Source organism: Pecten maximus, chromosome 11 (genome assembly GCF_902652985.1).
Source record: "Pecten maximus chromosome 11, xPecMax1.1, whole genome shotgun sequence".
Classification (NCBI taxonomy): Eukaryota; Metazoa; Mollusca; class Bivalvia; order Pectinida; family Pectinidae; genus Pecten; species Pecten maximus.
In genome coordinates this window covers 40,301-54,491 of record NC_047025.1, presented here as the reverse complement: position 1 = coordinate 54,491, position 14,191 = coordinate 40,301, and the positions used below count along the sequence as shown (strand labels likewise).

General features: G+C 44.0%; 1 protein-coding gene across 1 annotated transcript in view; it reads right to left on the bottom strand.

The window, feature by feature from the left end:
* The window catches only part of LOC117337691, a 24,474-nt gene extending 11,666 nt beyond the window's left edge, over nucleotides 1-12,808 (bottom strand). Inside the window, exons 1-2 of the mRNA XM_033898791.1 lie at nucleotides 12,601-12,808; nucleotides 11,908-12,130 (exon numbers count right to left, since the gene is read on the bottom strand). Of these exons, the coding sequence (XP_033754682.1) occupies nucleotides 11,908-12,130; nucleotides 12,601-12,808 (431 nt within the window). The remainder of the gene's footprint in view (nucleotides 1-11,907; nucleotides 12,131-12,600) is intronic.
* Between the last annotated feature and the right edge of the window lie 1,383 nt (nucleotides 12,809-14,191).

Below are 14,191 nucleotides of genomic sequence, written 5' to 3'. Positions count from 1 at the left end.
ACTGAAAATGGTACAAGACAATGGTAGACTATGGCCGTACCAGACAATGGTAGACTGTGGCCGAACCAGACGATGGTAGACTATGGCCGTACCAGACAATGGTAGACTATGGCGTTCAAGCCAATGATAGACTATGACCGTACTAGGCAATGGTAGACTGTGGCCGTACCAGACAATGGTAGACTATGGCCGTACCAGACAATGGTAAACAGTGGCCGTACCAAACAATGGTAGACTATGGCCGTAGCATACAATGATAGACTATGGCCGTACCAGACAATGGTAAAATGTGGCCGTACCAGACAATGGTACACTATGGGCGTACCAGACAATGAAAGACTGTGACCGTACCAGAAAATGGTAAACTGTGGCCGTACCAGACAATAGTAGAACAAGGCGTACCGGACAATTGTAGACTATGGCCATACCAGACAATCGCACACTATGGCCGTACCAAAAAATGGTAGACTGTGGCCTTACCAGACAATGGTAGACTATGGCCGTACCCGACAATGGCAGACTGTGATCGTACCAGACAATGGTAAATTATGGCCGTACCAGACAATGGTAGACTATGGCCGTACCATAAAATGGTAGAATGTGGCAGTATCAGACAATGGTAGACTGTGGCCGTACCAGACATTGGTAGACTGTGGCCGCACGAGACAATGGTAGACTATGGCGTACCATACAATGATAGACTATGGCCGTACAAGACAATGGTAGACTATGGCCGTACGAGACACTGATAGACTATGGCCGCACCAGACAATTGTAGAATGTGGCCGTACCAGACGATGGTAGACTATGGCCGTACAAGACAATAGTAGACTATGATCGTACCATACAATGATAGACTGTGGCCACACAAGACAATGGTATACTTTGGCCTTACCAGACGATGTTAGAATGTGGCTGTACCAGACAATGGTAGACTTTGGCCGTAATAGACGATGGTAGGCTATGGCCGTACCACACAATGGTAGACTATGGCCGTACAAGACAATGGTAGACTATGGCCGTACCAGGCAATGATAAACTATGGCCGTACTAGACGATGGTAGACTATGGCCGTACCAGACAATGGTAGATTATGGCCGTACTGGACAATGGTAGACTATTGCCATACCAGACAATCGTACACTATGGCCGTACCAAACAATGGTAGACTATGGCATAACAAGACAATGGTGGACTATGACCGTACCATGCAATGGTAGACTGTGGCCTTACCAGACAATGGTAGACTTTGGCCGTACCCGGCAATGGCAGACTGTGACCGTACCAGACAATGGTAAATTATGGCCGTACCCGGCAATTGCAGACTGTGACCGTACCAGACAATGGTAAATTATGGCCGAGCCAGAAAATGATAGACTATGGCCGTACCATATAATGGTAGACTGTGGCAGTACCAGACAATGGTACACTGTGGCGGTACCAGACAATGGTAAACTGTGGCCGTACGAGACAATGGTAGACTATGGCCGCACCAGACAATGGTAGACTACGGCCGTACCAGACGATGGTAGACTATGGCCGTACCATACAATGGTAGACTATTGCCGTACCATACAATGGTAGACTATGGCCGTACCAGACATTGGTAGACTATGGCCTTACCAGACAATGGTAGACTATGGCCGTACCAGACAATGGTAGACTATGGCCGTACCAGACAATGGTAAACTGTGGCCGTACAGACAATGGTACACTATGGGTGTACCAGACAATGAAAGACTGTGACCGTACCAGAAAATGGTAAACTGTGGCCGTACCAGACAATAGTAGACTATGGCCGTACCATACAATGATAGACTATGGCCGTACCACACAATGGTAAACCGTGGCCGTACCAGGCAATGGTAGACTATGGCCGTACCAGACAATGGAAGACTATGGCCGTACAAGACAATAGTAGACTATGGCCGTATCATACAATGATAGACTGTGGCCGTACCAGACAATGGTAGACTATGATCGTACCATACAATGGTAGACTGTGGCCGTACCAGACAATGGTAGAATGTGGCTGTACCAGACAATGATAGACTTTGGCCGTACCAGACGTTGGTAGACTATGGCCGTACCAGACAATGGTAGACTATGGCCGTACAAGACAATGGTAGACTATGGCCGTACCAGACAATGATAGACTATGGCCGTACCAGATGATTGTAGACTATGGCCGTACCAGACAATGTTAGATTATGGCCGTACCGGACAATAGTAGACTATGGCATAACAAGAGAATGGTAGACTATGACCGAACCATGCAATGGTAGACTGTGGCCGTACCAGACAATGGCAGACTATGGCCGTACCCGACAATGGTAGGCTGTGGCCGTACCAAACAATGGGAGACTATGGTCGTACCATACAATGATAGACTAGGGCCGTAACAGACAATGGTAGAACATGGCCGTACCATAAAATGATAGAATATGGCCGTACAAGACAATGGTAAACTATGGCCGTACCAGACAATGGTAGACTGTGGCCGTACGAGACAATGGTAGACTATGGCCGCACCATACAATGGTAGAATGTGGCCGTACCAGACGATGGTAGACTATGGCCGTACCATACAATGGTAGACTATGGCCGTACCATACAATGGTAGACTATGGCCGTACCAGACTTTGGTAGACTATGGCCTTACCAGACAATGGTAGACTATGACCGTACCAGACAATGGTAGACTATGGCCGTACCAGACAATGGTAAACTGTGGCCGTACAGACAATGGTACACTATGGGTGTACCAGACAATGGTAAACCGTGGCCGTACCAGACAATGGAAGACTATGGCCGTACAAGACAATAGTAGACTATGGCCGTATCATACAATGATAGACTGTGGCCGTACCAGACAATGGTAGACTATGATCGTACCATACAATGGTAGACTGTGGCCGTACTAGACAATGGTAGAATGTGGCTGTACCAGACAATGGTAGACTATGGCCGTACCAGACAATGATAGACTACGGCCGTACTAGACGATTGTAGACTATGGCTGTACCATACAATGGTAGACTATGGCCGTACCAGACGATGGTAAACCATGGCCGTACCAGACAATGGTAGACTATGGCCGTACCAGACAATGATAGACTACGGCCGTACCAAACGATTGTAGACTATGGCCGTACCAGACAATGTTAGATTATGGCCGTACCGGACAATGGTAGACTATGGCATAACAAGAGAATGGTAGACTATGACCGTACCATGCAATGGTAGACTGTGGCCGTACCAGACAATGGCAGACTATGGCCGTACCCGACAATGGTAGGCTGTGGCCGTACCAGACAATGGTAGACTATGGTCGTACTATACAATGATAGACTATGGCCGTAACAGACAATGGTAGAACATGGCCGTACCATACAATGATAGAATATGGCCGTACAAGACAATGGTAAACTATGGCCGTACCAGACAATGGTAGACTATGGCCGTACCCGACAATGGTAGAATGTGGCCGTACCAGACGATTGTAGACTATGGCCGTACCAGACAATGTTAGATTATGGCCGTACCGGACAATGGTACACTATGGCATAACAAGAGAATGGTCGACTATGACCGTACCATGCAATGGTAGACTGTGGCCGTACCAGACAATGGCAGACTATGGCCGTACCCGACAATGGTAGGCTGTGGCCGTACCAGACAATGGTAGACTATGGTCGTACCATACAATGATAGACTATGGTCGTACCCGACAATGGTAGAATGTGGCCGTACCTGACAACGGTAGACTATGGCCGTATCAGACAATGGTAGACTGTGATCGTACCACACAATGGTAGACTATGGCCGTACCTGACAACGGTAGACTATGGCCGTATCAGACAATGGTAGACTGTGATCGTACCACACAATGGTAGACTATGGCCGTACAAGACAATGGTAGACTATGGCCGTACTAGACGATGGTAGACTATGGCCGTACCAGACAATGGTAGATTATGGCCGTACCCGACAATGGTAGACTATGGCCGTACCAGACAATGGTAGATTATGGCCGTACCGGACAATGGTAGACTATGGCCATACCAGAAAATAGTACACTATGGCCGTACCAAACAATGGTAGACTATGGCATAACAAGACAATGGTGGACTATGACCGTAGCATGCAATGGTAGACTGTGGCCTTACCAGACAATGGTAGACTATGGCCGTACCCGGCTATGGCAGACTGTGACCGTACCAGACAATGGTAAATTATGGCCGAGCCAGACAATGATAGACTATGGCCGTACCATATAATGGTAGACTGTGGCAGTACCAGACAATGGTAGACTGTGGCCGTACCAGACAATGGTAGACTGTGGCCGCACGAGACAATGGTAGGCTATGGCCGCACCAGACAATGGTAGACTATGGCCGTACCAGACAACGGTAGATTGTGGCCGTACGAGACAATGGTAGACTATGGCCGTACCATACAATGGTAGACTATTGCCGTACCAGACAATGGTAGACTATGGCCGTACCAGCCAATGATAGACTATGGCCGTACCAGACAATGGTAGACTATGGCCGTCCCCGACAATGGTAGACTATGGCCGTACCAGAAAATGGTAAACTGTGGCCGTACAGACAATGGTACACTATGGGTGTACCAGACAATGAAAGACTGACCGTACCAGAAAATGGTAAACTGTGGCCGTACCAGACAATAGTAGACTATGGCCGTACCATACAATGATAGACTATGGCCGTACCACACAATGGTAAACCGTGGCCGTACCAGGCAATGGTAGACTATGGCCGTACCAGACAATGGAAGACTATGGCCGTTCAAGACAACAGTAGACTATGGCCGTACAAGACAATAGTAGGGTATGGCCGTATCATGCAATGATAGACTGTGGCCGTACCAGACAATGGCAGACTATGGCCGTACCCGACAATGGTAGACTGTGGCCGTACCAGACAATGGTAGACTATGGTCGTACCATACAATGATAGACTATAGCTGTAACAGACAATGGTAGAATGTGGCTGTACCAGACAATGGTAGACTGTGGCCATACCATACAATGATAGAATATGGCCGTACAAGTCAATGGTAAACTATGGCCGTACCAGACAATGGTAGACTGTGGCCGTACCAGACGATAGTAGGTTATAACCGTACCAGACAATGGTAGACTGTGGGCGAACCAGACAATGGTAGTATGTGGCCGTACCAGACAATGGTAGAGTGTGACCGTACCATACAATGGTTGACTGTGGCCGTACCAGAAAATGGTAGACCATGGCCGAACAAGACAATGGTAGACTATTGTGGTACCATGCAATGGTAGACTATGGCCGTCCCCGACAATGGTAGAACATGGCCGTACCAAACAATGGTAGACTATGGCCGTACAAGACAATGATAGACTATAGCCGTAACAGACAATGGTAGAACATGGCTGTACCATACAATGATAGACTATGGCCGTACAAGACAATGGTAGACTATGGCCGTAACAGACAATGGTAGACTATGTCCGTACCAGACAATGGCAGACTATGGCCGTACCCGACAATGGTAGGCTGTGGCCGTACCAGACAATGGTAGACTATGGTCGTACCATACAATGATAGACTATGGTCGTACCCGACAATGGTAGAATGTGGCCGTACCTGACAACGGTAGACTATGGCCGTATCAGACAATGGTAGACTGTGATCGTACCACACAATGGTAGACTATGGCCGTACCTGACAACGGTAGACTATGGCCGTATCAGACAATGGTAGACTGTGATCGTACCACACAATGGTAGACTATGGCCGTACAAGACAATGGTAGACTATGGCCGTACCAGACAATGATAGACTATGGCCGTACTAGACGATGGTAGACTATGGCCGTACAAGACAATGGTAGATTATGGCCGTACCCGACAATGGTAGACTATGGCCGTACCAGACAATGGTAGATTATGGCCGTACCGGACAATGGTAGACTATGGCCATACCAGAAAATAGTACACTATGGCCGTACCAAACAATGGTAGACTATGGCATAACAAGACAATGGTGGACTATGACCGTAGCATGCAATGGTAGACTGTGGCCTTACCAGACAATGGTAGACTATGGCCGTACCCGGCAATGGCAGACTGTGACCGTACCAGACAATGGTAAATTATGGCCGAGCCAGACAATGATAGACTATGGCCGTACCATATAATGGTAGACTGTGGCTGTATCAGACAATGGTAGACTGTGGCCGTACCAGACAATGGTAGACTGTGGCCGCACCAGACAATGGTAGGCTATGGCCGCACCAGACAATGGTAGACTATGGCCGTACCAGACAACGGTAGATTGTGGCCGTACGAGACAATGGTAGACTATGGCCGTACCATACAATGGTAGACTATTGCCGTACCAGACAATGGTAGACTATGGCCGTACCAGCCAATGATAGACTATGGCCGTACCAGACAATGGTAGACTATGGCCGTCCCCGACAATGGTAGACTATGGCCGTACCAGAAAATGGTAAAATGTGGCCGTACAGACAATGGTACACTATGGGTGTACCAGACAATGAAAGACTGACCGTACCAGAAAATGGTAAACTGTGGCCGTACCAGACAATAGTAGACTATGGCCGTACCATACAATGATAGACTATGGCCGTACCACACAATGGTAAACCGTGGCCGTACCAGGCAATGGTAGACTATGGCCGTACCAGACAATGGTAGACTATGGCCGTTCAAGACAACAGTAGACTATGGCCGTACAAGACAATAGTAGGGTATGGCCGTATCATGCAATGATAGACTGTGGCTGTACCAGACAATGGCAGACTATGGCCGTACCCGACAATGGTAGACTGTGGCCGTACCAGACAATGGTAGACTATGGTCGTACCATACAATGATAGACTATAGCCGTAACAGACAATGGTAGAATGTTGCTGTACCAGACAATGGTAGACTGTGGCCATACCATACAATGATAGAATATGGCCGTACAAGTCAATGGTAAACTATGGCTGTACCAGACAATGGTAGACTGTGGCCGTACCAGACGATAGTAGGTTATAACCGTACCAGACAATGGTAGACTGTGGGCGAACCAGACAATGGTAGTATGTGGCCGTACCAGACAATGGTAGAGTGTGACCGTACCATACAATGGTTGACTGTGGCCGTACCAGAAAATGGTAGACCATGGCCGAACAAGACAATGGTAGACTATTGTCGTACCATGCAATGGTAGACTATGGCCGTCCCCGACAATGGTAGAACATGGCCGTACCAAACAATGGTAGACTATGGCCGTACAAGACAATGATAGACTATAGCCGTAACAGACAATGGTAGAACATGGCCGTACCATACAATGATAGACTATGGCCGTACCAGACAATGGTAGACTATGGCGTACCAGACAATGATAGACTATGGCTGTACCAGACGATGGTAGACTATGATCGTACCAGACAATGGTAGAGTATGGCCGTACCAGACAATGGTAGACTATGGCCGTACCAGACGATGGTAGACTATGGCCGTACCAGACAATGGTAGAGTATGGCCGAACCAGACAATGGTAGACTATTGCCGTACCATACAATGGTATACTGTGGCCGTACCAGACAATGGTAGACTAAGGCCGTACCAGACAATTGTAGACTATGGACGAACCAGACAATGGTAGACTATTGCCGTACCATACAATGGTAGACTATGGCCGTACCAGACAATGGTAGCCTATGGCCGTGCCAGACAATGGTAAACTATGGTCGTAGCATACAATAATAGAGTATGGCCGTACCATACAATGGTAGACTGTGGCCGTACCATACAATAGTAGACTGTGGCCGTACCAGACAATGGTAGACTATGGTCGTACCAGACAATGGTAGACTGTGGCCGTACCAGCCAATACACTTCTCATGTCTCTGTCAAATTACTAAAAGTTATCCTACAGCTCCAAACTTTTCTAACCTCCCCTGTAGAGTTCCATATGTTGGCCCCTACTATCAATTACGAATCCTAGAAGGACGAAACCGCTCCACGGGATCCCATGCATCAATGACGAGTCAAAGAAGGACGAAAAGCCGTATGTAAAAGATTTAGAACTCATTGAAAATGTGCAGAGAAGTGCAACAAAACTGATCGCTGGATTTAAAAATATATCGTACCCGGAACGGCTACAACGGTTAAATCTCCAAACGCTACAGCACCGTAGGACCAGAGGAGATATGATAAACGTTTTTAAGATAGTAAATAACATACACGATAGTAAAATAATAAAAAAATCTTTTTCCAAATGGACAAGATAAGTACAACCAGATGTCACGATCAGAAAATTTTCAAAAAGCGATGTCGTCTTGATGGAAGGAAACATTTTTTCAGTAACCGAGTTATTAATTTATGGAATAGCTTGCCACAAATTGTTGTCAAGGCTGTTTTTGTCATAAAATTTGAAATAATGTTAGATGATCATTGGAAAAATAACCGTTTTTATTCATGAATGTACAGGAACTAATATAAAGCCATTAATGACATAGGAAATATTTATATTATACTATGTATTGATATTGATATGGATATAGAGGCTACGAACCTGCGTCCATTATTTATGCTAATAAATGATGTCTCTACTATCACTGACGAGTTCTAAAAGGACGAAACCTCTCTGTGATGTCTCTTCCATTTCTGACAAGTCCTCGATAAATATTTTCGGTTTATGTCAGTTATGTCCCTACCATAATTTACAAAGGACGACTGCCATACAGCTAGGACATAAGGATTTTACCTGCTGTCCCCATTGCATGATCGTTAGAGGTGACTAAATTTAGAATTTTTTTTAATTTTTTTTTCTAGCAACTTTCTTCCTCCTAATGTCTCTCTTGACATTGTCTCACTTTTGGCCTTTACTTGAACGTACAGTCGTACTGTCTTTTAGACACACAACATTTTACACGTGAAATTTCTCCGGCCCTATCACGTACAAGGGCACAACACATTGCCCTTGCCGGAACTCGAACCATCGATCCGTCATTCATGAAGTCACCGTCTCTCACCACTAGATTATCCTGCTTCCAATTTAGACCTAATTTGATCTCTCCAAGACCTTCTGTAAAATCGGAAAAATAAAATAAAAAGGATAAAAATGAACCACCCGAAATCACAATATATATTAATGGTTAAATTGGATGCAATTATATAGATTTTTATGGTGTGGATCATGATAAAAATCGGACGGTAATATTACAATTTTGGACACTACATATGTCAGTGCTGGTACGCTTGCTTGATAATTGCCGGGATTAGTGTATAGTGGTACTGGTTTGGGTTAGGGATTAGTAACTGTATTAGGGAGGGTTGAACTGTACTTAGTCCTCCTGGGGACGAATCAAGAGTTACCTCCTACAAACTTACAGGGGAACGAATTAAAATTCAATATATACCAGTACTTTACTCCAAACTTTTGAACCGAAATTAAAATATAAATGTTTAGAATACTCTGAAACGATTTTAGATAGTTTTTTTTTCGAAATGAAACGTTTGCAGTTATACATACCATGTGCAGAAAATATGTACACCTGGGAAAATCGTTTTTCTTTGGTATGAAGTGGTAGGTTTTTGCAAGAAGAACGCACTTCACTTTTCAAACACAGTTACGAATGTACCGCCGTGTAATCAAAGGTCCCCTAAGTCCCAATCGGCCTTCATGTATGTTTGCTCTGCACGGATGTGGGTTGATAAAGTGTGCTAACAATACACCTTCATCTACCTGCAGTAACAGTGCTCATTCAAATGTAAGTTCATGTTTGAATGGGCACTGTAGCAATTGTATTCCGTCATGGGAGGTTGCTTCTTTATAGGTTTGCTCCCTCTGTTCGCATACTGTAAAGACAGTGGCTATTAGATTCCTGGATACATTGCTGAAAATACACACCTTAGACAAATTAGAATCTCCAAAAAGTTGAAGGTTCCCGAGTAATACATGTAAATGAATTAAGTTCATATGGGCGTTTTTCTGTTGGAGTGATCTCCACTTTTTTGTATCAATTTAAATGTTTAATGTTAAGAAAACATGTTGAATTTAAATCAATTGTATAATTTACAATGCACAAGAAGGGTGACACCTAAATGAGTGTCACAGAAAGAATGAAGTGTAGTGAGGGCTGATAAGTCTGCTTGAGCACGAAATACGAATAAAAATTAATGAATTCCTTTCCTTTGGCATTAATACCTTCAATTGCACTTAATTTCCTCACTTTCACTCAATTTCCTCACTGGCACTTAATTCGATCGCGCCTTTCGCGATATTTAAGACCCTCAATTACGTTTAAAAAATTATACTGGCGCGAGGAAAATGTAGGTTTTGGGGCTACCAGTGTAATAATTCTTACAATTTTACAGTTTTCTGGAATCTGACACTTTAATTGATTATGAGACATCAATTGACATCTATCCAAGCATAAGTTCAGGGCCTCCTGAGTGTTGTTCAACGAGGTAGTCACCTCCTAAACTATGGTGACTGATTTCTTCCATTTCGTTGTTTCGTTCTGGCGCCCCGACAGAACGATAATCTTCGTCTTTTCGTCCCCGATAATTAGCGTTATGGCGCCGCGCCATAACGAAAAGACGCCACAACTCAACACGAAATAACGAAAACGTGAAGCCGCTAATCAGCGGGGCGAGTTAATTCGCCCCGATAAACAGCGTCTTTTCGCCCCGCCATAACGCTGTTTACCGTTATGGCGCCCCGCTAAACATCGTCTTTTCGCCCCGCCATAACGCTGTTTAACGTTATGGCGCCCCGCTAAACATCGTCTTTTCGCCCCGCCATAACGCTGTTTAACGTTATGGCGCCCCGCTAATCATCGTCTTTTCGCCCCGCCATAACGCTGTTTACCGTTATGGCGCCCCGCTAATCATCGTCTTTTCGACCCGCCATAACTCTGTTTATCGTTATCAAAGACCATTCAATCGAACAGATGACAAACACATTGTTTTTGGTATAATTTGGCCACAGCTTTTTCTAGAGAGTTGAGGATACCGACCCTGAACTAGGGTATATGGCAAGCCTCCAATAAAATGTTCAAAAATTGAGAAAAAACAACAGACCCTGGGAACAGACATCTGAAGATTATAATAATGAGCATACAAACCCTGGGAACAGACATCTGAAGCTCGAGTGCGAACTGCACAAATAATTCAAGAAAGTGCGAACTGCACAAATAATTGAAGATAGCTTGCTAAATGCAATCAAATATAGGTTCATTGCGAAATGCAATTTAAAATTAATTTAACCGATCAACAATGCAATCGATGATGATCAATATCAATTTAACAGTCCAATTTAAATCATTCATCGATATAGCTACAAACTTGATCCATTGAAGCTGTAATTATGGTAAATGTAGCAACATCCGCCAATGGACAGGCATTGCCTGACCACCGCCACAAAGTAGAGGGAATGAAGCTACACAAACCAAGACAAAGCTGCAGCCAAATAAATCAACTTATGGATTGAGTGTAGGAAAAATAGCTGTTGTGGATTTCATAAAAGTTTCCAGACCCCCCTGAAGTGTGTTGAGAAATATATCTGTACCTATTGGTGAAAGATGAACCCCATCTTGAGCAAATAATTCTGGACAACTCAATGACATGTCAGGATACCGAATGTAACCCCCACCAAGTGACAGAATGTATGTAGCCATGCAACTATTTAACCTAACCAGACCCTCCTTCATTGCTTTCTGATTGCCGCTGTGACGCCATGTAAGACGGGGAAGTAATTGTGACCACACTATCAATGCATTAGGGAAGGTTCTGTGAAAATAGGACACACAATCTTTGAGTTTTTTGCGCAATTCTTTCAAAGGGACGATTCCCAAATCATTAGCACCACAATGAATTACCAAGATATATTTGGGTCATCCTCAAATTTTCTAATGTGGTTGAAGGTTGCTGATAATCTTGTAACGGATAAGCCACTCCGACCCTGCCACCAAATAAATGCCCCTAGGTCATCTAGTCCCAAATGGATACCATCAGGTCTACCTCTGGCGTGGATGAAACCACGCTTAACTATGGACGAGCCCAAGATCCATATTCTGATGTTACCTATAAGAAACTTATATGCTGTTAGCAACATGAACAAGCATAATTGAGATCATACTTAATGTGTAATTATCCTAATACAATACTGATGTCCTTATATAGTCCTTATAAGCATCGCTAACCCATCTACCCATGCGTTTAATGTCCTCATCAGACACCCCGTTGACAGAGGCCATAGTTGCCGCCCCAATACGAAAGGAATGAGATTTGTATCCAGTACTATCGATCCCTAGAATGCTTATTGACTTCTTCAAGACTGATGTAAACTGGTATCGAGTGAGTGGTGAACCCCCAAAATGACAAAAAAAGTGGCCCCCCACACTTGGGACGAGCTGCAAAATATTGTTCAAGCAATCTCACAGCACATACGTTTCCTTCATTCGCACTCACTTGAATATGAACACCCTTACCATACTGATCAGTCTTGGAAAGAGGGAGAAAAATATCGACAGTAGTTTTGTTTATGATTATTGTATTCTCGTATGTCACACCTCGATTAGAAGACTGGGCATCGGTTGTAAATTCCCCAACCATCAAAAAGACATGAAAAGCTAGTGAGAATGCTGCTTTAAAAAGAATAGCTTCGTAGTCAGATCGACAAACTTTGCCTACAACCCCTATCAACTTCTGAAGTAGCTCAACAGTTATAGGAAGACGTGAATCTCTGACTGGCTTAAGACGCCTCATACCTTCCAGCATTTTACGAACAACAAACTTGTCAGTTACATCTAATAGGTCATGAATCTTGCTGTAAAAACTTAAACCAGATATGTAGCTCTTTGCAGTAGAATATGCTGCTCCTTTAGCCGACAATAATGCAATGAATTGAACTACCTGGGATAGCGGAAAAGGGGAAATATCTGGTAACTTGTATGTAACCCGGAACTCATTAAATCGCTTTAAAGCAATGCTATAAGCTTTTGCTGTGTTTTCCGATACTGATGAGCGAATGAGCTTATCTACTTCACAGCTGATATCAAATGTAGAAATCTGGGAGGAACAGGCTCTGGTTGGGCTTTTGCTTCTGGCTCCAAGACTCGAAATTTCCCCCACCAAAATCGAGATATGGCGTCCGCTATAAAATTGTCTACCCCAGCTATGTGTTGTGCTTTAAACTGAATATTGTATTGCATTGACACCAGAATAAGTTCTCTTAAAAGACACATAACTCTGTCTGATTTTGATGTCTTCTTATTCAGGATAGTAGCCAAAGCACTGTTGTCAACTCGGAAAATGACTTTCTAATCTCGAAGGTCATTGCCCCATGTATGGATAGCTAGCAGAATTGGAACTAGCTCTAGGAAAGTTATATCGCGCAGTATCTCGGTTTTCATCCCTTTTGTAACCCGAATAAAATGATGAGGAAGCTTAGCACCAGACATTGCATTATAAAAACGCCTGTTAAAAGCTCTAGATGAAGGTATAGCCCTACCACGAAAAACCAATAAGCCCACTATTGACTGTAAATCTTTCAATGTTATTTTTGTTTTGTTTACGAGTATGTTTGAATTTGTGCTTAAAGCTAAAAAAATTTCCATGGGGATTCTAATTTTCCTCTCAATTGTATCTATTTCTAAACCTAAGAATACTAGCACAGTTATGGGCCCCTCAGTTTTCTCCTCTGCTACAGGCACCCCTAGCTCAGCACATATAGAATCAAAGGTTTTCATTAAGATCTCACAATCCCCTGTGTTCGCCTTGCCCCCAAATATGAAGTCGTCTAGATAATGATCAACTGAATCAAGACCAGACCTATGTTTGATCGCCCACTCCAAAAAAGAAGCAAACTTTTCAAATAAAGAACAAGATATTGAACACCCCATGGGGAGACATTTATCTATAAAATATTGGTTTTGAAACTGAAAACCTAACCTATCAAAATCTGCTGGGTTAACAGGCAGCAGACGGAAAGCTGATTGTATATCTTTCTTCGCTATTAAACAACCTATACCTAGTGCTGATATTTTATCAACCACCTGGTCAAATGAAGTGTAACTAACAGTACTTTTAGCAGGGTCAATGTTGATACTTTCCCCAGCTGGATGTGATAAATGTGTTATGAGTCGCATGCCACACGTTTTC